Source organism: Cajanus cajan, chromosome 5, assembly GCF_000230855.2.
Source record: "Cajanus cajan strain Asha chromosome 5, NIPB_CcT2T_4, whole genome shotgun sequence".
NCBI lineage: Eukaryota > Viridiplantae > Streptophyta > Magnoliopsida > Fabales > Fabaceae > Cajanus > Cajanus cajan.
The window spans coordinates 55,214,800-55,237,477 of NC_138521.1; the positions used below are offsets into that span (position 1 = coordinate 55,214,800).

A 22,678-nucleotide genomic window follows, 5' to 3' on the forward strand; every position below is an offset into this window, starting at 1 on the left:
GGGATTTGTGGTTAGTGAAAAAGGGATAGAAGTAGATCCCGACAAGGTGCGAGCAATCCTAGAAATGCCAGCCCCTAATACAGAAAAAGAAGTTCGTGGGTTCTTGGGGAGATTGAATTACATTGCCAGATTTATATCTCAACTAACTGCTACTTGTAACCAAATTTTCAAATTATTGCGCAAAAGTCAACCAATGGTGTGGAATGAAGATTGTCAAAAGGCTTTTGAAAAGATTAAGCAATACTTGCAAGAGACGCCGATCTTAGTACCACCGGTACCAGGGAGACCTCTCATACTATATATGTCTGTGCTTGATGAATCTATGGGTTGTGTATTGGAGCAACATGATGCTTCTGGGAAGAAAGAGCAAGCAATTTACTATTCGAGCAAGAAGTTTACAGATTGTGAGATGAGGTACTCCTTATTAGAGTGAACATGTTGTGCATTGGCTTGGGTTGCTCGACGATTGAGGCAATACATGTTAAGCCATACTACATGGTTAGTATCTAAAATGGATCCAATCAAATACATATTCGAGAAGCCTGCTCTCACTGGTCGAATTGCTCGTTGGCAAATGTTGTTGTCAGAATATGATATTATTTATGTCACTCAGAAAGCTGTCAAGGGTAGTGCATTAGCAGAATATTTGGCTCATCAACCCATAGAAGATTACCAATCAATGCAATGCGAATTTCCAGATGAAGACATAATGACATTATTTGATGAGGAAGAATCCATAAACGAAGAAAAATGGACATTGTTGTTTGATGGAGCTTCTAATGCACTGGGGCATGGAATTGGGGCAGTGTTAATTTCTCCAAAGAATCAATTCATCCCTTTTACTGCAAGGTTGGGTTTTGGTTGCACTAATAATGTGGCAGAATGTGAAGCATGTGCAATGGGGATTGTAGCAGCCCTAGAGTTCAAAGCTAAAGTGTTGGAGGTATATGGAGACTCAGCATTGGTTGTTCATCAACTCAAGGGTGAATGGGAGACTCGAGATGCAAAGTTAATCCCATATCACTCGTACATCAAGGGGTTGATGGAACAATTTGAAGAAATCACTTTCCAACATATCCCCCGCGAGGGTAACCAATTAGCAGACGTTTTAGCCACTTTATCTTCAATGTTTAAGATAAGTCAAGGAAATGAAGTGTCATTAATAAGAATACAAAATCGAGACCAACCAGCATACTGCCAAGCAGTAGAGGAGGAACCAGATGGAAGACCATGGTTCTATGATATAATAAAGCACTACATAAAAGATAAAGAGTATCCCCCTAGTGCTTCAGAAAATGATAAAAAAGACATTAAGGAGACTAGCAATGGGATTCTTCTTAAATGGTGATGTGCTTTATAAGAGAAACCATGACATGGTATTACTCAGATGTGTTGATGCTATTGAAGCCAAGAAAATAGTGGAAGAAGTTCATGAAGGCTCATTCGGAACACACTCATTCGGAACACACATGAATGGGCATGCAATGGCAAGAAAAATTTTAAGGTCTGGTTATTATTGGTTGACCATGGAATCTGATTGTTGTAACCATGTGAGGAAATGCCACAAATGTCAAACATACGCTGATAACATCCATGCACCACCAACACCTTTGAATGTTTTGGCTGCACCATGGCCATTTTCAATGTGGGGAATGGATGTGATTGGTCCAATTGAACCAAAGGCATCAAACGGGCATCGTTTCATCCTCGTAACTATTGACTACTTCACTAAATGGGTCGAAGCAGCTTCTTATGCCAGCATGACAAGAAATGTGGTAGTTAGATTCATCAAAAGAGATTTAATTTGTCGATACGGTCTACCAAGCCACATCATTACGGATAATGGAACCAATTTGAACAATAAAATGATGAAAGAGTTGTGTGATAATTTCAAAATTCAACACCATAATTCTTCACCATATCGCCCTAAGATGAATGGGGCAGTAGAAGCAGCAAATAAAAATATCAAGAAAATTGTTCAAAAAATGGTGGTAACTTACAAAGATTGGCATGATATGCTGGCTTTTGCCTTGCATGGCTATCGCACTTCTGTTCGTACCTCTACCGGGGCAACCCCATATTCTCTCGTGTATGGCATGGAGGCTGAGCTCCCAATTGAGGTAGAAATACCCTCCTTAAGGGTATTGGCCGATGTCAAACTTGAGGAAGCTGAATGGGTACAAATTCGTTATGATCAATTAAATCTCATTGAAGAAAAAAGGCTAAATGCCTTATGTCATGGTCAATTATATCAGAGAAGGGTGAAAAGAGCTTATGATAAGAAAGTTCGTCCTCGAGAGTTTCAAGAAGGAGATTTGGTGCTCAAGAAGATCTTACCAAACCAAAAAGATTACAGAGGGAAATGGACTCCAAATTATGAAGGGCCTTATGTGGTGAAAAAGGCATTTTCAGGAGGAGCTTTAATCCTTACCAATATGGATGGAGAGGATTTATCGCTTCCTGTAAATTCTGATGCAGTCAAGAAATATTTTTCCTAAAAAGGAAATAAATAAAAAGAAAAGGCTCGCTAGACTGAAAACCTTAACAGGCGGCCTAGGCAAAAGTTAGAGCGACCCGCTAGGCTGAAAACATTAAAGGGCGGTCTAGACAAAAGTTAGGGTCAACAACAAAAAAAAATCAAAATAGAAAAGGAATCTTAAAGAGAGATGGGTACAATCTTTGAAACTTGAAAATAGAACAAATTGAAGAGTCAATGTACCAAAGTATTGAAAAAGCCGCAAACCTTCAAACAAGGGGAAGAGGTTCAACAAAGCATCTAACATCCTCGAAGCTCGTTTGATAGGATTATTAAAGATGAAGACATGAGAAGTTGGCGCTATCACCCAGAGAGTAAAAGAAAGAAACTTTTGGCTTGTTTTCATTTCCCTACTTTAGTATCTCATGATTTTGCTACTTCCCTTTCTGTATCCATTAGACTTTCTGGTGACCATAATCCCTTACTTGAAATGATAAAATCTCATATTCCCCATAATCATTGGTTATCTGAATGTGTTTCACTATATGATCTGCTGAACGTAAAACATGTAATAACATCAAAAAGTATTTCTATTACAATGAATGGACTTAAAGGTCACAAGAAATATGTTTGGTCATTAACCGACCCTAATAAAGGCAATAACCCATTGATGAATGAGAACTTTGAACAGCATAGTCATAAATACAAGAAGAAGAAAGGGGTTTCCTTGCATGTTGAACGGAAGTTGACTTTAACCCTCACCAGATCTTGGAGCGCTTGTCCTCTTAAGGGGTCAAAGGTTGGAAAAATGAATACAAAGTGATAATAATAAGATGTGTTTAACACTTCATAAAGTTCATTTCTCATTACATATCATGCATACATCTCACCATAAGTTTATATTTCCTTATATCATATAATCTTGGTGCGCCCCACCTTAAATCTAAAACCCTTGAAATCCTTGTTTAGGTTTATTGATCCATTATTTTTATATTTTGAGTCCCCGTGCTCATAACTTTCAATATCTTGGATCCCCGAGTGAACAGTTTTCATATTTTGAGTCCCCGCGCTCATAACTTTCAATATTTTGGATCCCCGAGTCCACATATTTTGAGTCCCCGCGCTCATAGCTTTCAATATTTTGGATCCCCGAGTCCACTGTTTTTATATTTTGAGTCCCCGCGCTCATAACTTTCAATATTTTGGATCCCCGAGTCCACTATTTTTTGAATCCCCGCGCTCATAGCTTTCAATATTTTGGATCCCCGAGTCCACTATTTTTATATTTTGAGTCTCCGCGCTCATAGCTTTCAATATTTTGGATCCCCGAGTCCACTATTTTTATATTTTGAGTCCCCTGCTTATAGCTTTCAATATTTTGGATCCCTGAGTCCACTGTTTTTATATTTTGAGTCCCCGTGCTCATAGATTTCAATATTTTGAATCCCCGAGTCCACTGTTTTCATATTTTGAGTCTCTATGTTCTTAAGCTCTTAATATTTTACCCATCGAGTCCACTACTTTTAATTTAATTTAATTTATTTATCTTAGGCCCTTTTTTGTCCATTCCTTTAAAGTTGTTAGATTCTCGTATCTTCCCATTTATGTTTTGAATCTCCATGACTATCTTTTCTTTTAACTTAATTCAAAGTCTTAAGTTTCATGCCACGTTGGAATTAAGTCTTTACTTAAATTTTACTAAAAAAAATGAAAATTATTATTTTTCATATTCTTTAGTAAAATTTTAAGTAAAGAGGCGCACCTGTTAACTCCAAATTTTGTCTTCCCATATAAATCAAATTATAAAGTCCAGTCCATATATATTACAAAATATAATACAAATTAAAAGCAAAACAAAAAAAACAAAAAAAACAAAAAAACAAAAAAACAAAAAAAGCAAAAACAAACAACAAAACAAAATAGAAAAATAAGAAGAAGAAAAAAACGTGTTGATCGTATCTTCCGTGAACCCCAACAACTGCTCCCCTTCAACTACTCTGCTGCAATTCTTACAGAGCTACCTTACCATTGCAAACAAGCCACAATGCCCTGCAAAAATCCCAAAAAATTGCCTCTTGACCAGATTCACAAGCAAAATCCCTAAATTTAAGGATTTTGGCAAAGAAAGTAGAACAAATTAATCAAAAATTAAAATAATTGTGTGCCTATAAATACCAGAACACAAGATGAACAAAGGGATGAAAAATTAACAGAAACAGAACAGAGAAATCATGTTAGCTGGGGTATAATCTGAAGAAAAACTCAAACAAGGAGCACAAGCCGGAACCTCAAATTTGTGGTATCATCTTCACCCACTGCATTTTAACATTTTCTTTTGTGTATATAGTTATAATTGTGTGAGCACCTCATATTTATTACGCAAAAGAGAGAAAAGAAAAAGAATATTAACCTCTACAATTTGTTATACGTGCTGATTTCTAGAGGCCGCGGTGCGTTCTTCCCCTTTTTCTTTTTTTCTCTTCTCCCTCTCATTCACTCTGTCGTCTCTCTGTCACGCTTCGTGAGTGTGGCCAAAATGCAAGAACCACCTTGAACCCCCACCATCGGAAAGATTTTCAATGGTGGTGTCCGCTTTTCATCCTTTCCCAAACGAATCTCCACAAGAATCATCGTGGGTCACCGTCAAAAGCGATTTCCAACGGTGACCCTCTTCTCCCCTTCGAGTTTTCTCCTTCACTATCGTTTTCCCTCTTTGCTTCACGCGTTTGACCAGCCACGATGATACGGGGTACCAATCTTCTTCCGACCAGCGTCGGTGCGTCATCTGCAGAGAGAAATCGGAAAGTTTCTTTCACAACCCTAACATTAGGGTTCCTCATGCTCCTTTTTCTTTCTTCTCTCTGCTGCTTCTTTTAAAATATGTTAAATTTATGTAATTGAGACTAATAATTATATACAAAATTAAGGCAATTGATTTATTTGATTGTTTAAAGTTATTATATGATGGATTTTCACATAATAATGATAATAATGAGAATGATAAAAAATTAGTAACTATTCTATAAAATATTGAGAATAATATCTCTTATGAATATTGAATATATATATTATTCAAAGAAAAGATTATTTGAATGTACATTCTCTTAATCTTAGGCCTAATAGATGCAAGTTGTAACAACTTGTTATGTTAAAAAAAATTTCTATCTAAATTTAACATATAATTAATAATTAGAATATTATAGTTTTTAATAAAAATATTTGAAGTCATTATTTAAATATTTTAGTGGCAAAATAGTTAATTAGATGAGACATCTTTTTAATCTATGAGTTTAAGATACAAGTTGAGACAACTTGATATCTTTAAATTTTACTCTAATAAAGAATATCAAATCAAATCTTTTTAATATATACTATAATAATAATAATAATTTTTTTATCAATATTAAATTAATAATATCTATCTTTTATAATAATATAACAATAATAATAAGATTATGAAGTACTTCCTTAATCTTAGATGACAACATTTATTTATTGTTTTAACAAAATTAATTTAATTAATTTATTTGATTAAGTTGTTTCCTAATATAAATGTGTTAGATGTTCATGTAATTTTAATTCATTTTAAAAAAAGAAGAAGAGGGTTTATTGGAATGTGACATTCCCTTAATTCTTGGGCTTAAGGTGCAAATTGTGACAATTTGTTATCTTAAAAGTTCCTCTTATTTAAGTTTAAAATATAATTAAATATAAAAATATATATATTATCACAGTTTTTAAAATAAATATTTGAGGTCATTATATCAAAGATTTTATTGAAAAAAATAATTTATTAGATATAATATCTTTTTAACCTTTAAATTTAAGATACAAGTTGTGACAACTTGATATCTTTACTTTTTCCCTAAAAAATAAAAAATATCTAACCAAAATCTTTTTAAATATGTACCACAATATTAACAATAATAATGCTTTTTTTTAATAATTAAATATCTGGCTTTGGTGTACACCTCTATCAATTTTTATATTTTGGGATATATGAGCTGTGACAGTTCAAAAATCCTAATCTTTTAAAAGAAAAATAATAAACAAATTAATAAAAAATTCCAACACACAAATATTTTCTACCAAAGAACTACGTGACTCTGATTCTTCATTACGCATGGAGATACGTAGGAGCAGGAAGTCACTCCTGTCGAGCCAAAAAAATAAAAATAACAATATTATCTCATTTTTTAATAATAACAATATAAAAAAAAAATTTTAGTACTCATTAAAATAAAATAAAGACATTTGTTAAACAATATATTTGATTATTATTGTTAATTCATATTAATGTGGGGTGAGGTAAATATTTTATAAGTTATAATAAATTTGCTTAATTAATTAAAGGTAATCGTCTTAAGGCGAACGTTGTAAGGTGCTAATACATTCCTTACACGTAATCGACTTCCAAACCCAAAAATCTAATTTTTGTAGACCATTTTCTATTTTATGGTTTTTCCAATGTTTTTTTCCGTAAAAAATAACATTGGTGGTGACTCCCTATTTTTCAATTTATTTTTTCACCGTCCCGCCTCGATCTCGGTTGTGACAGCCATTAGTCCTGCAACAAAACAAATCTTAACATCAATTCAAAACACTGCTAAACTGTCGAAGCCTAAAACATACCTAACAAGGCCGTCTCAAAATGAGACGTTTCAAAAATGTCCAAAAGGCCTCGGACAGGCAAGCCTTTCGACAATTTGTTGAAGAGCTCCACGATCTCTTTGTCCTCGGCCGGGAGCTGTGATTCAGGTATCGCCTCAAAACGGGTCGGGCGCCTCGTCCAATAAAAAGGGAACAGTGGAGATCCATCTCGGTCATAAAAGCAATTCTTCAACTCCGGCCCCCAGCGGACCTTGAAGAAGCCGCTCTTAAACCCTTTGTAGGACGATGTGAACGCCCGAAGAAATCCCCGCTTCGGCACCCGAGCCAATGACACCCATTTCACCGGCTTGCTCGGGCGACATATGTAATAATAGAGGAAGGCCAGTGGTCGGGGAGTTAGACCTATGCATAGACATAGGTTCCGGAATGCCTGCATCGCGACCCAAGCGTTCGGATGCAGTTGGGTCGGCGCCACGTTGAGTATTCGGAGGACTCCCATTTGAAAATCGTCGAAGGGCAATTGTATGTCGAGGTCTTCGAACCAGCACATGTAAGCATAAAAATGGTCATCTTCGTCGGGCCCCGGCTCCAAAAATACGAAATCAGTATCCGGACCCTCATCCGCACAGGCCTCGGCGAGTAACAGAAACTCGTCCTCCCCACTCCCAAAACACTTCTCCAAAGACACAAACGTGTCCAACAATTCTTGATCGGATAGCTTTGAGAAATAAATGTCGACCTCTCCGTCCACCCCATTCATACCCGGGCATCTCCATTGTCCCGTAATCAATCTTCGTCTTCGGCCGATTGCTTGGACTGACCACGTCCTTGCCTCGCGCATCGCCGAGTACCTCCAAGCCGTCTCCACTTGCCCCAACCTGAATGGCCTCAACACGCAAGCTCGGATGGCCGACTCGGCCTAAACCTCTAGCATCCACCTCGGCGGCTCGTGCCAAAGCCATTGCCAGAGTCACAAGGGGCGATACTTCGACCACTTCGTCTCCGCTATCCTCTTGCTCGGCAACATCGGAGGGGAACACCACTTCACATTGTAGCGGAGGCAACCTTGAAATCTCACTCGAACCCGACCCCTCTCTATCGGATGTGTCACCCGACACCTCCGAGGACGTCCAGCTCCTGGCCGAGGAATGACTCCTATCCATTTATTACTAAAAATAAAGAATACAAAATTTACCTTTGATCGGTTCGCTCGGTCGAATCTGGTTTCGAGAGCGCTCGGGAAATTTACAGCAAGTAAATTTTCAAGCAGCCCCCCTATTTATAGGCAAGGTAAATGGGGGAGGTGAAAAGACGTCCCAAAACCACAACCGTTCGATCTATATCATCCAACGGTCCAGATTTAGTAACCGTCAGGCCCGTAACCACTAGGACCAATGTGGCAGTCCGTACCCACCGAGGTCTCGACGTATACTCCAACTGCGCGAGGTCTCGGTATAGACCCCATTCGTCTAAGGCCTCGACATATGTCTTATCCAGCAAGGTCTAGACCCAGGCTTCGTCCAGTCGAGGTCTCCACCTAGGTTTCTTCCGTTTGAGGTCTCGACATAGGTTTCATCGATCTATGTCCACCGAGGTCTCGGTGTAGGCTCCAACCGCGCGAGTTCTCGGTATAGACCCCATTCGTCTAAGGCCTCGACATATGTCTTATCCAGCCAAGGTCTAGACCCAAGCTTCGTCCAGTCGAGGTCTCCACCTAGGTTTCTTCCGTTTGAGGTCTCGACATAGGTTTCATCGATCTATGTCCACCGAGGTCTCGGCGTAGGCTCCAACCGCGCGAGTTCTCGGTATAGACTCCATCCGTCTGAGGTCTCGGCATGTCTCACCGAACCAAGGTCTAGATCCAGCATTCGTCCGGTCGAGGTCTCAATCGAGGTTTCTTCCGTTTGAGTTCTCGGCATAGTCTTCATCAATCAATGCTCACCGAGGTCTTGGCGTAGTCTCCAACCGCGCGAGTTCTCGGTATGGACTCCATTCATCTAAGGCCTCGACATATGTCTTATCCAGCCAAGGTCTAGACCCAGGCTTCGTCCAGCCGAGGTCTCATTATGGATGTCTCTCAGCCAGATCTCGGTATACGCTTCGTTTGTTTGAGGACTCGCCATAACATTAGAGACCGGCCATGTTGACCCAGCCTTTACCGTTAGATCTCGACCACTATCAGTAATAGCTGACGACCATAACCGTAACGTCCAAGTACAACGACAACCACAGCCCTGACTATTTTAACCATCTTCTTCTTTTGCATCCTCGACGCTGCGGGGGTTGTATACCGTATCGTAGCCGACCAGGCCGAATACCCGAGCCCATGGCCGACTTGGTCGAATACCCGAAAGCGTGACAGATCAGACCGAATAGCCGAGCCAACCGACCACTCGCAAATTAAACAGGACGCGTCGGTGTGCTCGGCCAAACCCCGCATTTACGCCAGGATACTTACGGAAAGGTTAATTTACGTAATACACCGGATTAATCTCCTAATTTCCCGGGGCCCAATCCTTAATCACGGCCCAATAAGAACCACTATAAATAAGACCCCAACGAGGTATGTATTTAACTTTCAACTACCGCATTTATTACGCCGAGCACTTACTTGAGCGTGGGAGTGTCTTTGCAGGCACACCCCCTTTCACATCGGACTACCCGGATAGGAACGAGAAGACCGAGACCCAGGATCAGAGCCGCTATAACAAGGATAAGTGAAGTGTGTATCCTAACACAGGAACAATAATAATGAACCAAATGAGAAAGATCAGAAGAAAAAACACAATTCTCTCTTTCATCCATAGTTTATTCAATTCGAATATCTGATATGTATTTTAGTTTTTAATACTGACAAGTGAATTATCAAACCGTACAAGTCGTAGTCAATAATGAGTTACATATCATTCCCACGACACACGATCGAAGGCTACCGTAATACTTAGCATCAAACACACCTTTTACTAACTAAACAATCAAATTTGGCAGTGATTTGGAGTAAAAATATAGCTTAAAGGTTATAAACCTAAATTAAAGCAAGATGTTAATAGAAATAAAAAATGAAAACTCTTTTTTGTCTTTTTGTAATCTTTCATAAATACCTGGAAGGAAAAAATAGGGTTTCACAAAAAAATAATAAAAGCGCTGGAGTTAGAAATTCAAAATAGTCTTAATTTTCTTCATCAAATCCTAACAAAATCTAAAAAAACCTAATAAATTAACAAAGAGGTGTCTGTTCCTAATTATTTGCAGAAACACATGATAATGAGTCAAACATAAGTCTCAAGCCTCCGAAAAGGTAGATAATTACCCAGAATGCAATTAAAAGGCAAGTAAAAATTTATCAATATCTACATGTGCATATATGGATTTCAAGGATTCCATTTCTTTATTCACATAAGATTTTTTTTCTTCTTTTTGTGACATAAAAGTCCCTCTCCATGGCATTGTTTGGCTTTTGTCAAAATCTTATTAGTAAGTTTCTCAATACAAATACTAATCCTAGCATAAAATATTCAAGAAACATTGACTTTCTTAAATTGTATGGCTCATGTTTGTTAAGTGAGGTCGAGGATTAACTATGCCAAGTTTACAAATATTAAATACGATGACTCATGTTTCTTAAATAGCTAGTTTCATAAAATATTCAATAAAACTATTTTATTCAAGAAGATTACAAATACGATGCTGCAACTCAATTACTACATTATCCTCTCTGTTTGCCTAACCTTATTGATAAACTAAAATGTGCAAATAATTAAATATTATATTTCGTTGAAAACAGTAGTGCTATTACTTGGACTTGCTCGAAGTTCATGGAAGAGTTGGAGTTGCGCTTATAGCGCAGACAAATCAGTGGCAGATGATGATTTTGTCGACTGTGTGAAGCTGCAGCAAGAGGTATCCTTCTCAAATAAGTTTTGATCTCTTCACTGTTATCTTTTGTAGCTTAAAATGTTAAAACTTAGCGAGAATATATGACTGGGATGTTGACACGAATTTGATGATTTTATCATGCTTCGGTTCTGTAATTAAACTCTGTAATGTTGCCAATTCATTTCATAAGGATATTGTATAGAGTAAAATAAAATAAACTATGACTGAATGGCTGGTGCTAATCATTATGAAGATTCTTGATAGTTTTAAATTATGGTGTGGTGATATTTGATTTTAGTGTATATGATGGTGGAACACATGACATGGTGCAGAAGATAAAGAAATTAGTTGGAGAAATTATTTGAAACGTGGAGTAATTGAAGGCTTTTCTCGGCATTGAGTTTCACTTTATTGACTATTTATAGACATTCATACGCCGCTAGTGAGTGGCACTTATAATTACCTTGTTCTTTAATGGATGTCCCATGACCGTTGCAGCTACTGATTATTATCTTCCATAACTAGCTACCACATACTAGTTACCAATACTATACAAACCAAATTGTGCTGCTGTGATTAATGTAGATTTTTCTAGAAATGTGCATCAATTTTAACGATGCTGAACATTTGTGCCTCTTGTAGGCTTTGAAGGTGGAAACCATGGTAAAATTAAAGGAGGAAATTGATTACAAAAGTTTGTGTAGAAGGCTAGACATAGAATTGGACAAACTCACTATGGAATATGAAAGGCAGCTGAAAGTATTTGAAGATGATATAGAAAGATTGACCACAGAAGCACAACATCGGATATTAGAGGCCCAAAAAAACTGTTCGGATTCATTGGAGGTTGGTTTATCTAGTGCATGTTACAGTCGAATAGTTTTTGGTACTTTGTATCCGTAGGATAACATGTAATTTAATTAACATGTATCCGTAGGTTGGTTTATCGATTTCTTGCATGCAAAGGTATGAAATGAGGATTTGATGCTTCGCCTGATTTAAGTAATTTCCTGAAGTTCAACTTGCAACGAACATGGTCGATTTTATTTGATGATTTCTCTTTGAGTATGTGCTGATACCCATTTCCTTTTTACAGAAGGAAAGATTGAAATATCAGAAAGACTATAAGGAGTCATTTAAGAGGCTTGAAGAGAAGGTGATGGAGAATAGAAAAAAGTATGAGGATTTTTGCATGACTTCTACAAGAGAGGTAGTAATTTTCATTATAACAGCAAAACTGCTTTGCACAACAGTGTTGAACATCAATTCATTTGGAAGGATTAAGGAACAATAAATATAACTTGTTATCTTGTTAATTTTCGCTGCCACTTTAAGATCTCAATTAGTTATCAAGTTTTGTCGGCAATATTTTATTTATACACGTGCATTTGAAGAGTTAACAAATAGTCCTGTGAACTATATTAGAATATGAAAATAATACAATGACTCAATAGTCAATAGTAAAGCATGGGTTGCTCACATGTGAATTATCATTTCCTAGATTGCTATGGTGCCTGCTGAGGAACTAGACATTTTGAAAAAAATACTTCATAAAGAGACTTTCCTAAGAACTGCTGCTGAAGAGGAGAGAAATCATCTGAAGAATCAAATGACAGAACTGAAAATGTCGGAGGTATGTTTTTGTGCCTGTTTATACTTTTCACTTGCATTGCATGTGCCTTCCTCATCTATCTGACATCTTAACACGTATATGTCTCCTTTGATAGGCATCAAGAGTGTCAAATATATTCAAACTTCGCAAGATGTTGGAAGATGAGACATATCAGAAAGAGAAACTCAAAGGAGAAATAGCAAGATTGCAAAGTCAATTGTTGCAATTAGGTTTTAAAGTTGGCAAAGTAAGCTATATCATTATCCAAATAGTGCCCAAATATTGTAGTTAATTGGCTTTAATTTATGTTTTATTAAAGGGAAATACGGCTTTCGTTACTAATTTTGATTATAATCGGGTGATTAAAGATTTTTTAAGCTACTACACATTACATGGTGAGTTTTTTACTTGATTGAAAACGCTTAAGAGGGGAGAAATTGGTAAACTATGCTATCATTATTGCTATTTAATATCTTCATTCACTTTGCGCTAGACATGATATATGTGAAACATACATGTCTATCAATGTTTTATTTTGCAATAATATTTGTGCAAATGGTAGTCCAAGCCATAGAGACATAATGTACTTTTTCTTCTACTTTATGGTGACACGGAGATTTAAACTATAGTTCCTTCACACTACACAAAACCTTCACCACTAACCTGCTACTGCTAGCTCACACTTGGCTTTTGGCTATTAACATGTTGAGGTGAAACTGAGGACAGTATCATGGAAGTTAATTGCTTCACCCTTCTCAAGTCATGACTTATACCTGCATCATGTTTCTGCGGATTATTCATGGGTTTCTTGCCCATTTATAGAAAATAAGCGAAAAATTTACCTGTCCTAGCTAGACCTAGTAATTTGTCTATCTATGGAAAGTTGGTAACACTTATGATTGCAATTTCTCTTATAGACAAAACAACAAATTGATGGAGGTGGATTTGAAAAAGATGTTGGTGGTGTAGATTCTCCCACTTTCCTAGTTGAGCATCAACAAGAAGCTTCAGGAAACGGGGAGAAAGTCTCAGATGACAAGCTCTATGAGCAAGGCAGTAATTACTATTTGCTATTTAGTTTGTATTACATATCTTGCATGTTGAAAACTTTACATTTTCTGTTGATAAATAACTTTCAATTTAGTAGATATTTTTTTGCTTATAAAATCACTATTCTGACAGGGGGATTGCAGAAGATTATGTCATTGCTTGAAGCAGAAGATGCTGATGCACGAATCTCTGCTGTGAAACTAGTAGCAAATTTAGCTTCTGAAGGTCTTAGTGTTGACAACTTATGTTGAAATACTTTGTATATATGCACTAGCAGTCTAGCATTTAGGAACAAGATAATTTGCAAAGGAAAAAAGAATCTGAATAATTAGTATGACTTCTGATTTATATGATTTGATCTTGGGGTCAATGAATGTGTAAATACATAAATTTTAGCTATCTGAATGTCTTTTAAAGAAAAATAATCACAAGAACAAATCAAACCTTGTCTTCCTTGATCTTTTTGCTATATATTACATAACCCGTTTGCTGCTTTGTTGAAATTGATATTATTAAAAAATTAGCCATAACATCTATCAATCCTGATGTTGCAGAAACAAATCAGAAGAAGATTGTAGAAGCAGGTGGACTTACGTCCTTGATTAGACTGCTTAAGAACTCACACGATGAAACCACACAGAGAGTTGCAGCAAGCGCCATAGCAAATTTGGCAATGAATGGTAAACTTCCACATCCTGTTCTTTCCTACTTGTAACTTCGTGAAATAATGCTACTTCTACCGTCTCTCTCTCTCCATCTCTTTTCCCATTATTTCCCTGGTATCTGCAATCTTATTTGATGTCTTAACAGAAACCAATCAAGATCTCATTGTGGCTCAAGGAGGCATAAGTTTACTGTCAATGGCAGCAACCAATGCCGAAGATCCTCAGAGCCTTCGAATGGTTGCTGGAGCAATTGCTAATCTTTGTGGAAATGGTAAACTTTTGACCTTATTCCATTTTTGAAGTTATAGTGATTATCTGTATTGCAGATTGGGTTCTAACTTCTAACTACGGCATAGATAATGCATTAAATACATGATCAGACTCATTCTTTACTTTCTATTGAAAAGATACGACGGATGCTTAAGAATTTATGGATGATAAACTTGTTAAGCTAACTGCTCTGATGCATATTTTTCCGTCTTGCATGAGATGATCGTAATACAAGAAAGTTTCAGACAATCATTCTTGTTAGTAGAAATTATATATATTTCCTCTTTCACCTCTACCCTATTAAGAAGCAATCTATTGAATACGTATATTTCAATAATTAGAATCACTAGCAAACCAAATATTTGAAAGCGCTTTTTTGTTCTCACAATTAAGTGTTTTATAACATCTCTGGTGAGATATTGATAATGATGCTTAAGTTCATCTAAAATGATTTTGTTAATATTCTGCTGTCTTAAACGGTATTTTTGCGCTGGTGTGTTAGGTCAATGAATGCTCCATAATTCCATGATGATTAAATGAAAAATATATAAGGTATTCAAAAAATGGCCGAATACAATCGGATGGTGAGACAAGACATGGGTTGTAGTTATTGATGTTGAAAATGCCAAGTGTTGCTTCATTACAAATCTTGGAGATGTTTGTTGGATAAATTAAATTGACCTGTGGGGAATGAATTGAAGTGTAGGCATATATAAAGGACAATATGTTGATTTTCTTGAAACAAAATAACGTAACAAGTTTGGTGTTCCTGCATTTAGAAAAACTACAAATAAAGCTAAAGGAAGAAGGTGGTATCAAGGCACTGCTGGGAATGGTCAAATGCAGACATCCTGATGTACATACACAAGTTGCACGCGGAATAGCCAACTTCGCCAAGTGTGAGTCAAAAGCATGCACTCAAGGTAATAACTTGTATACGTGAATAGTTAACATAATAACTATATATATGTTGCGTTTGATTACTTCCATACGTAATAATATCTTAATTTGCAAGCAATTATTAATTTTAACACAATCATCTGTATACAGGGACAAAGGTTGGAAGGTCTTTACTTATTGAGGACGGTGTGCTTCCGTGGATAGTGCAAAACGCAAACAATGAAGTATTGTTGGTTAGGCGTCATGTTGAGCTTGCACTCTGTCACTTAGCACAACATGGTGAGCACTACATGCACCCTATCTAGCTGTGATTTGGATACTAAACTTGGCATGTACCAAGAGCTAGGCTTTTGTTTTTGATGTGATACAGAAGCAAATGCAAGAGACATGATTAGTGGAGGTGCAATACGAGAGCTGGTTCGTATATCGAGAGATTGTTCAAGAGAAGACATAAGGATTCTTGCACGTCGAACACTAGTTTCCGTCCCCGCTTTTCATGCTGAAATTAGGCGTTTGGGGATAGATTATTGAACAAATCACGTGTCTAAGATAGTCAAAGAAGTGCATAATAATTTTCAGTATTTCGGATGTGTTCATCTTAATTTTTTAAGTAACCAATTAGTGTTCAGATGAAATTTTCAACGAAGAGTTGTTGTTGTGTTTTGTTGTTTTGTTGTTATTGTTGTTGTTGTTGTTTTTTTTTTCTTTTTTATGTAGTTGATCGATTACTGAATGACCATAATTTAATCAAATTATGATTAACGTGGTTTGTCTCTGGTCTGCGCATCTACTGCAAAGCTCTGTTATGTAAAATGATTATATGCAATCAGCAAGGGGCAGGTTCACATCAGAAACAAAAAGGAAAGAAAGAGAGGGTAAAAGTTAGTATGAGTTTTGAATTTCTTGTTTCATGAAATAGAAACAGCTCATTGGCATTCATGACGATGACAATAATTGATTTGTTGATGAGCGATGATTAATTTGAATGTTCTCAACCAAATTATATATTCGTCAACGTGGGACCCCGTAGACATTCATTTCTCATAATTAACTTGTCATGACAGGGAAAAACCCATGTTTATTGCTGTTGATCACTTGCGATGACTTGCGGGAGGGAGGAGAGGGACATAAACTTATTTTTTCTTTCTTTAATGCTTGTATCTTAAATTTTGTTTTCTTTAATCCCGTTCCTTAAAGAAAGATCTCCCCTCCTTTTTTTTTATTGAAAAAAAGAAGAAGAAGAAGCACGATCTAAGGAAAAATTACAATCCATAACTATTATAATTTCTAAATGAGTATTGAATATTTGAATTTAAAATATTTTTTTCTTAATGTGATAAGAAAATCATAATTGATAGATATCTATTCCGGCAAGAAATTTCTTTTAAAAAAGTTTAACGATCGTCTTAGTTCAGAATATTTTTTTTAATTAAGTTTAAAGTATATTTAGTGAGTATAAAAATTGATTTTCTCATAAACTTTTTCTATCCCGATATAGATAATAAGGCGATATTATGATTTTGAATCTCTTATTTCTTTTTATGATTCCTTAAATTATGTTGTATCATTATTGTCATTAATAACTTTATAAATTTTAATATTTATAATTGTTCTTGTGTCTATTTTATAAATCATGGTGCCTTATCTTAACTACTTGTGGAGATGATTTGGAAATTAATTGAATTTTGTTGTAAAACGTATTTGACAAATTAATAGACCATCAGTCATAAAGTCTGCTCAACTTACTCAGTTGGTGGGAGATCGGTATAGGGCAATAACCAATAAAATGATGAATATTACTTTTTTTATTATAAATGACTTAAATATATTTTTAATCCCTCAAATTTAAAATTAATCCTTTTAGTACTTGTAATTTTTTTTAAAAAATATTATTTTAATTTTTATATTCAAATTTTGTTAAAAAAATTAGCAAATATTGTCGCATAAAATCTATCTACCGGTATTATTATTAGTGAAAATATTATATTAAACCATTTGACATTGCATATAAGTGTCTCAACTTATCACTTTCAAATATGTTATTGGTAACATGAAAGATTAAAACAAGAATTTTTAAAAATTCCAAGAACTAAAAACATATTAAAACAAGATTTTTAAAAATTATAAAAACTAAAAACATATTGTAATATATATTCACTATTCATGACAACAACAAAATTGAAACTTAAGATGCTATGCAAATTATTCTCTAGTCTAAGTCTTGTGAGATAAGTTTGATAATATATGAAGGATATAAGAGAAATCAATGTATAGACAAATTAGTTGATTTTGGTTTAAAGTATACGATTCTTTGTAAGTGATGACCTGTTTTGTCTTCTTTTGTTTGGAATGTTTTTTTTTCGTGATCATTACCTTTTTTCGTTTTTGTTGATTTCTACATAGACTTTGGTATAGTTCTCTTCATGTTATTATTACTATTTTTATCTTTTTATATATATATTTTTTAGTGTGTTCCAGTTGACTGGTAAACTTTGAGGTGTTATTATCTTATTAAGATGTCTTAATTTTATAATGATACTTAACATGGTAAACCTTTTATTGAAAAAATATACTTTTATATATAAATTAATAGATGAGACTTATTTTCTTTTTCTTTTTTTTAAAATTATTTTTTAAGTTTAAAAAATAAAAATAATTTAATTACTACTCGGGACTGATAAAATTAAGAAACAATGGAAAAGTAGGAATTTTCAAGCTATCATTTGGTAAAACTTGAAGTGTACCAAAAGTAGGGGTGGGCAAAAAAAACTAAACTGAACTGAACTGAACTGAACTGGTGGTGAACTGTACTATAAAAAACTGAACTGTTTGTAAAAAAAACTGAACTGAACTGTTTAAAAAAAACTGAACTGAACTGAACTGTTGTAAAGTTGAACTGTACTAAACTATAAAAACTGAACTGAATTATAAAAATTGAACTATTTTTATAAAAAAAATAAAAATTAAATGTGTTTAACATGTTATGTCTTAATAGATTAACTCGATAGTTTAATAACCAAAATTTTAGAAAAAAAGTGATTTGAAAAAAAATTGTATCAATTTTGTTGAACTTAACAGATCAATTGAGTTATGTTGAACTACTTATTTTTAGGCTTAAAATTCACTGAGTTTGTTTGACATAATTTTATATTTTTTTCCTTTGAAAAATTTAAATAAAATGGAAAATAAAGTAAAGTTGATAAATGTGTCCTATTTTGATAGATAAATGAGTCAAAATTGTTCAATTCAAAATATCATAACAGTTTAGTGCAGTTTAAATTGCAGTTCAATTCAAGTTTTTATAGTATAGTTCAGTTCAGTTCAATGACACAAAAAAATAGTTCAGTTCAGTTCGTCTGAACTAATATTTAGTTTAGTTCAGTTCATATGAACTACTTTTAAGTTCAGTATAGTTTTTATAAGTTCAGTTCAGTTCAGTTCGTTTTGCCCACCCTAACCAAAAGAACCACGCTTTGCTTAATCAGGTCATTATATGAATGTTGATAATAGCAGAAATTCTGTTTATCATGGACTTGAACAAAAGTTGAAAATCTTCAACCCGAATGCATGAACCTTAATATTGTTGGGAGTGATAAGTTTCAATCCTCCAACCAACATAATTTAACATTCTAATTATTAACATTTTTCCATTCAAACTTGAAATGACAGTATAAGATTTAAATATAAGAGTTTATGTACACTGTTCTAACTTTTCATAATTAAGTTAATCTTAGTTATCTATATAAAAGATAATCTTATAAAAAAATTAGAGAAGAGAGAGAAAGTAAAATATATGTAATACGTGATGTAATAGATAAAAAATTAATAATAAGGCTTAAATAATTTTTTTTATTTTAGTATTTTAAGAAAATCAATTTTGTTCCGTTAAAAAAAATTATTTTCTTCTTTGTCATTAGATTAACAATTAAATCTAAAAAAAGTTATAAATTATATGAATCAAAATTTAAGAGAATTAAAATGAAAACAACTAAAATTTAGAAGGATAAAGACGAAAACTACTTAACTTTGGAAAAATTTAAAAAAAAAACTAAAATTTTAGTTAAACTTATAATATTTAAACCTTAATTTGCCCTGATATAAAGTAAAAACCTCAATTTTTAGTGACCAACACACTTTAAAAATAAATAAATATTAAACATAAAACTTTATAGAAGTATATCATTATCTTAAAGTTATGAAAAGAAACATAACAAATGAGGAACAACAAATACAAAACATAAATTAAGATATATGTAAATTTGGATGAATATATTATTATATGAGATTTACAAGTTGTGTAATTAATTTTTATTTTTTTTCTAGTTATTAATCCATTCGTTATAAATTTAACTATTTTTTAATCTAAATTAGTACATTTATTGTATTTAAACATATGAAATTATAAATTTGGTTAAATAGATGTTTAATCCCTATAAAATAAGGTTATTTTCTTATATATTTTTTTAATTGTCTTTAGTTTAGATATTTTTATTTTAGACCTCTTAAATTTTAGTTATTTTTCTTTTATTTTGTATTTCAAATTTTAGTTGTTTTGGTTTTAATTCCCTCAAATTTTGGTTCTATAACTTAATTTCTAACTTTTCTATTTTGGTCCTTATAATTTTTTTACTTTTCTTTGTTATATTTAGTGATCAATTTGATGGCAAGGACGAAAGTAAAACAAAATCTTTTTACAGTAATGAAAAAAAGAAATAAAAAAACTCCCTACTTTGCATGGGCGAAAAAGTTATTTAAGAAAAATAATACAGTAATATTAATAACCAAAAGAAAGTTAAAAGTATTATATACATGTACGAATATCATTGTTAGATATAAAACTGTAACAATTGGAATGAAGGAATGTTAAAGAATTAATCTATCAAAGGCTTGTGATTAAAAAAGACTTCGTTTTTTTTTTTAATAATTAACCTTCTTATTTATTTTAGATAATTTACTCCAACTTAATTCTTTTCGCAGCATTCTTGTAATTTAGGAGAGAAATAAGAAAAGTAAGAAGATATGAAATAATATGTGACATAATATCAATATTCATTAATTTAATTGATGTTATGATTGGTTCTCAAATTTTGGAATCTTAAGTTCAAATTCTTATATTTGAAAAAGAAAAAAAGACGATGCATATTAACATATAGGTTATCATAAATAAATCAACACATGACATTAGTAAATCAAGAACGCGTACTACTGCATTCATCCCCAAGTTCATATTGATTTTAACAATATTGTTTAGTAAAATTAGTTTATAAATTAATTATGCAAAAATTTATAAATTAGTTAAAAAAAATTACAAATTATCAATTAGGACCTGAAAAATATGAGCTTATTGATTGATTAAGTTGAAACTAATAAATCAAATAATATAAATATAAATTGACATAAAAAAAGTGAACTTTTATGATGAGAGTGAGAGAACAACTACATGACAGATAAAAGAGTTTCTAAATTAGAAAAAAAAAAAAAAGGAAATGATATCAAAAAAATTAATGAAGTTAAAAAGAAAAAAGAAAATAAAAGCTAAGAAATTACTAAAAAAAAGTTAAAAACTTATAAATTATAAATTACTTCAATTAATTTATAAAAAAATCAGTTATAAACTTTTTCAATAAGTTCATGTATCAATTAATTAAGTTTGTTTTGGTCAAATTAGCTTAAAAATCTAATTAAATTATTTTTTAAAATAAAATTACAATAATAATAATAATAAAATTTGAATTTAAGACATCATGTATATTATTCTAACTTTTTACTATTAAATAGATCTTATATTATGTGGTTCAATCAAATTAGGTTAACCAAACTTTTTTTTTTTTTTTGTGTGTGTGTGAGAAAGAATTGTCCTCGACCTAGCAAGCCTACATAATACATATGCATGTAAAAGTACTTATTGGAAATGTAGGGGGGTGTATTGGTTTAGGATTTCGTAGGATTTTAAAAGACTTTTTTTGAGTAAAAAAGTCCATTGGTATTCAATCAGGATTTTATGTCACTTAAAAACAATCCAGTGGTATTCAATCTGGATTTTTAGGATTTTTTAAAGAGTCCATTAAAATCCACTGGTATTCATTTGAGATTTTTTACAACTTAAAAACAATCCATTGGTATTCAAAAATTTAAGGATTTTAAAGGATTGTTGTGTGAGAGAGATTTTAAAAGACTTTCTAGTGTTATCTATAAATACCAGATTCATAAAACAATCCCATCCAAACCCATCGGATTTTGAAGGATTGTTTGAAATGATTTTTCAAGTGTTTTAAGAATTTTCAAGTGAGTTTTTCATCATTTTTTTCTATGCTCCTGTCTTCTCCATTTTTTCTCTACTAATAATACTACACTATTGTTCATTGCTCATATATAATACTATTCTCATACCATTCTCCTATTTTGTGAAACTCTAATATGTAAATGATAGTGTCATTGACTTGTTTTATTTTTCTGTTCGTTCTCTTTAATTGACTTACTTTATTTTATTCTATGTAGTTGAATTTGTTCCTTTATATAACACAAAAAAATACTTGAAATTTTAACTTTTAAGTGGTAATTTTTTTTATGACACACGTTAAGAAAAGAAAAAGGTGAAAGATGAAATTGATATCATAATCTCAACAATATATATATATATATATATATATATATATATATATATATATATATATATAAAAGATGAATTTGTTAGGGTTTTTGTGAGTAGAATGAGATAAAAATGGATCTTAGTAGGGGGAAGAACCCTCTTAGCATAAAAATTGCGAATTCTCTCTTTCCCTTGAATTTGTTACTCTTATCCCTCCTCCTTTTATGACTCAACAATTATTTTATTTTTTTTACTATGAATTTTTCTTTTTTATTTTTATATTATGAAATTAAGATTTTTTATATTTTAAAAAAAGAAAATTAACATAAGACATTGCAATATCTAATTTTTTAGGGTTTAGGATTTATGCCTTCATTAACTTATTTTTTAAAAAAGAAAATATTGTTAAAATATTTGTTAGAATAATTTATATTTATAAATATCGTTAAAAATTATCATATATATATATATATATATTCTCTATATCTAAATACTTCTGTTTATATAAAAAAAATTATATATCTAAATATTTTTTCAGTATCGAATATACTAATTTTTTTATATAAAAAATTATCTTATGTTTCTATATTTTCGTTTTTACATTTTTTTTTATAATAACTGAGGTATTT

General features: G+C 32.9%; 2 protein-coding genes and 1 long non-coding RNA gene across 5 annotated transcripts; 2 read left to right on the forward strand and 1 right to left on the reverse strand.

The window, feature by feature from the left end:
- Positions 1-511: 511 nt before the first annotated feature.
- Positions 512-1,348, forward strand: LOC145958092 (uncharacterized). Its single transcript, XM_083074560.1, has one exon. The coding sequence runs from the start codon at positions 512-514 to the stop codon at positions 1,346-1,348; it is 837 nt and encodes a 278-aa protein (XP_082930686.1).
- Positions 1,349-4,241: 2,893 nt separating this feature from the next.
- LOC145958373 (uncharacterized) lies at positions 4,242-6,505 on the reverse strand. Its single transcript, XR_014434116.1, has 2 exons — positions 4,887-6,505; positions 4,242-4,525 (listed from the first exon to the last, which is right to left on the reverse strand). It is a non-coding gene; the product is annotated as an uncharacterized LOC145958373 (long non-coding RNA).
- Positions 4,525-16,236, forward strand: LOC109807166 (kinesin-like protein KIN-UA). Of its 3 annotated transcripts, none has more exons than XM_083075392.1 (13): positions 4,525-4,775; positions 10,872-10,987; positions 11,606-11,809; positions 12,060-12,173; positions 12,465-12,596; positions 12,691-12,822; positions 13,493-13,631; positions 13,758-13,850; positions 14,180-14,305; positions 14,436-14,561; positions 15,340-15,483; positions 15,611-15,739; positions 15,831-16,236. In XM_083075392.1, the coding sequence occupies exons 3-13, from the start codon at positions 11,624-11,626 to the stop codon at positions 15,989-15,991; spliced, it is 1,482 nt and encodes a 493-aa protein (XP_082931518.1). In that variant the 5' UTR covers positions 4,525-4,775; positions 10,872-10,987; positions 11,606-11,623; the 3' UTR covers positions 15,992-16,236. The 3 variants fall into 3 exon arrangements, with proteins under 3 accessions (XP_082931518.1, XP_029128977.2, XP_082931519.1); XM_029273144.2 differs by having other exon boundaries at positions 13,493-13,628; XM_083075393.1 differs by lacking the exon at positions 11,606-11,809.
- Positions 16,237-22,678: the final 6,442 nt, after the last annotated feature.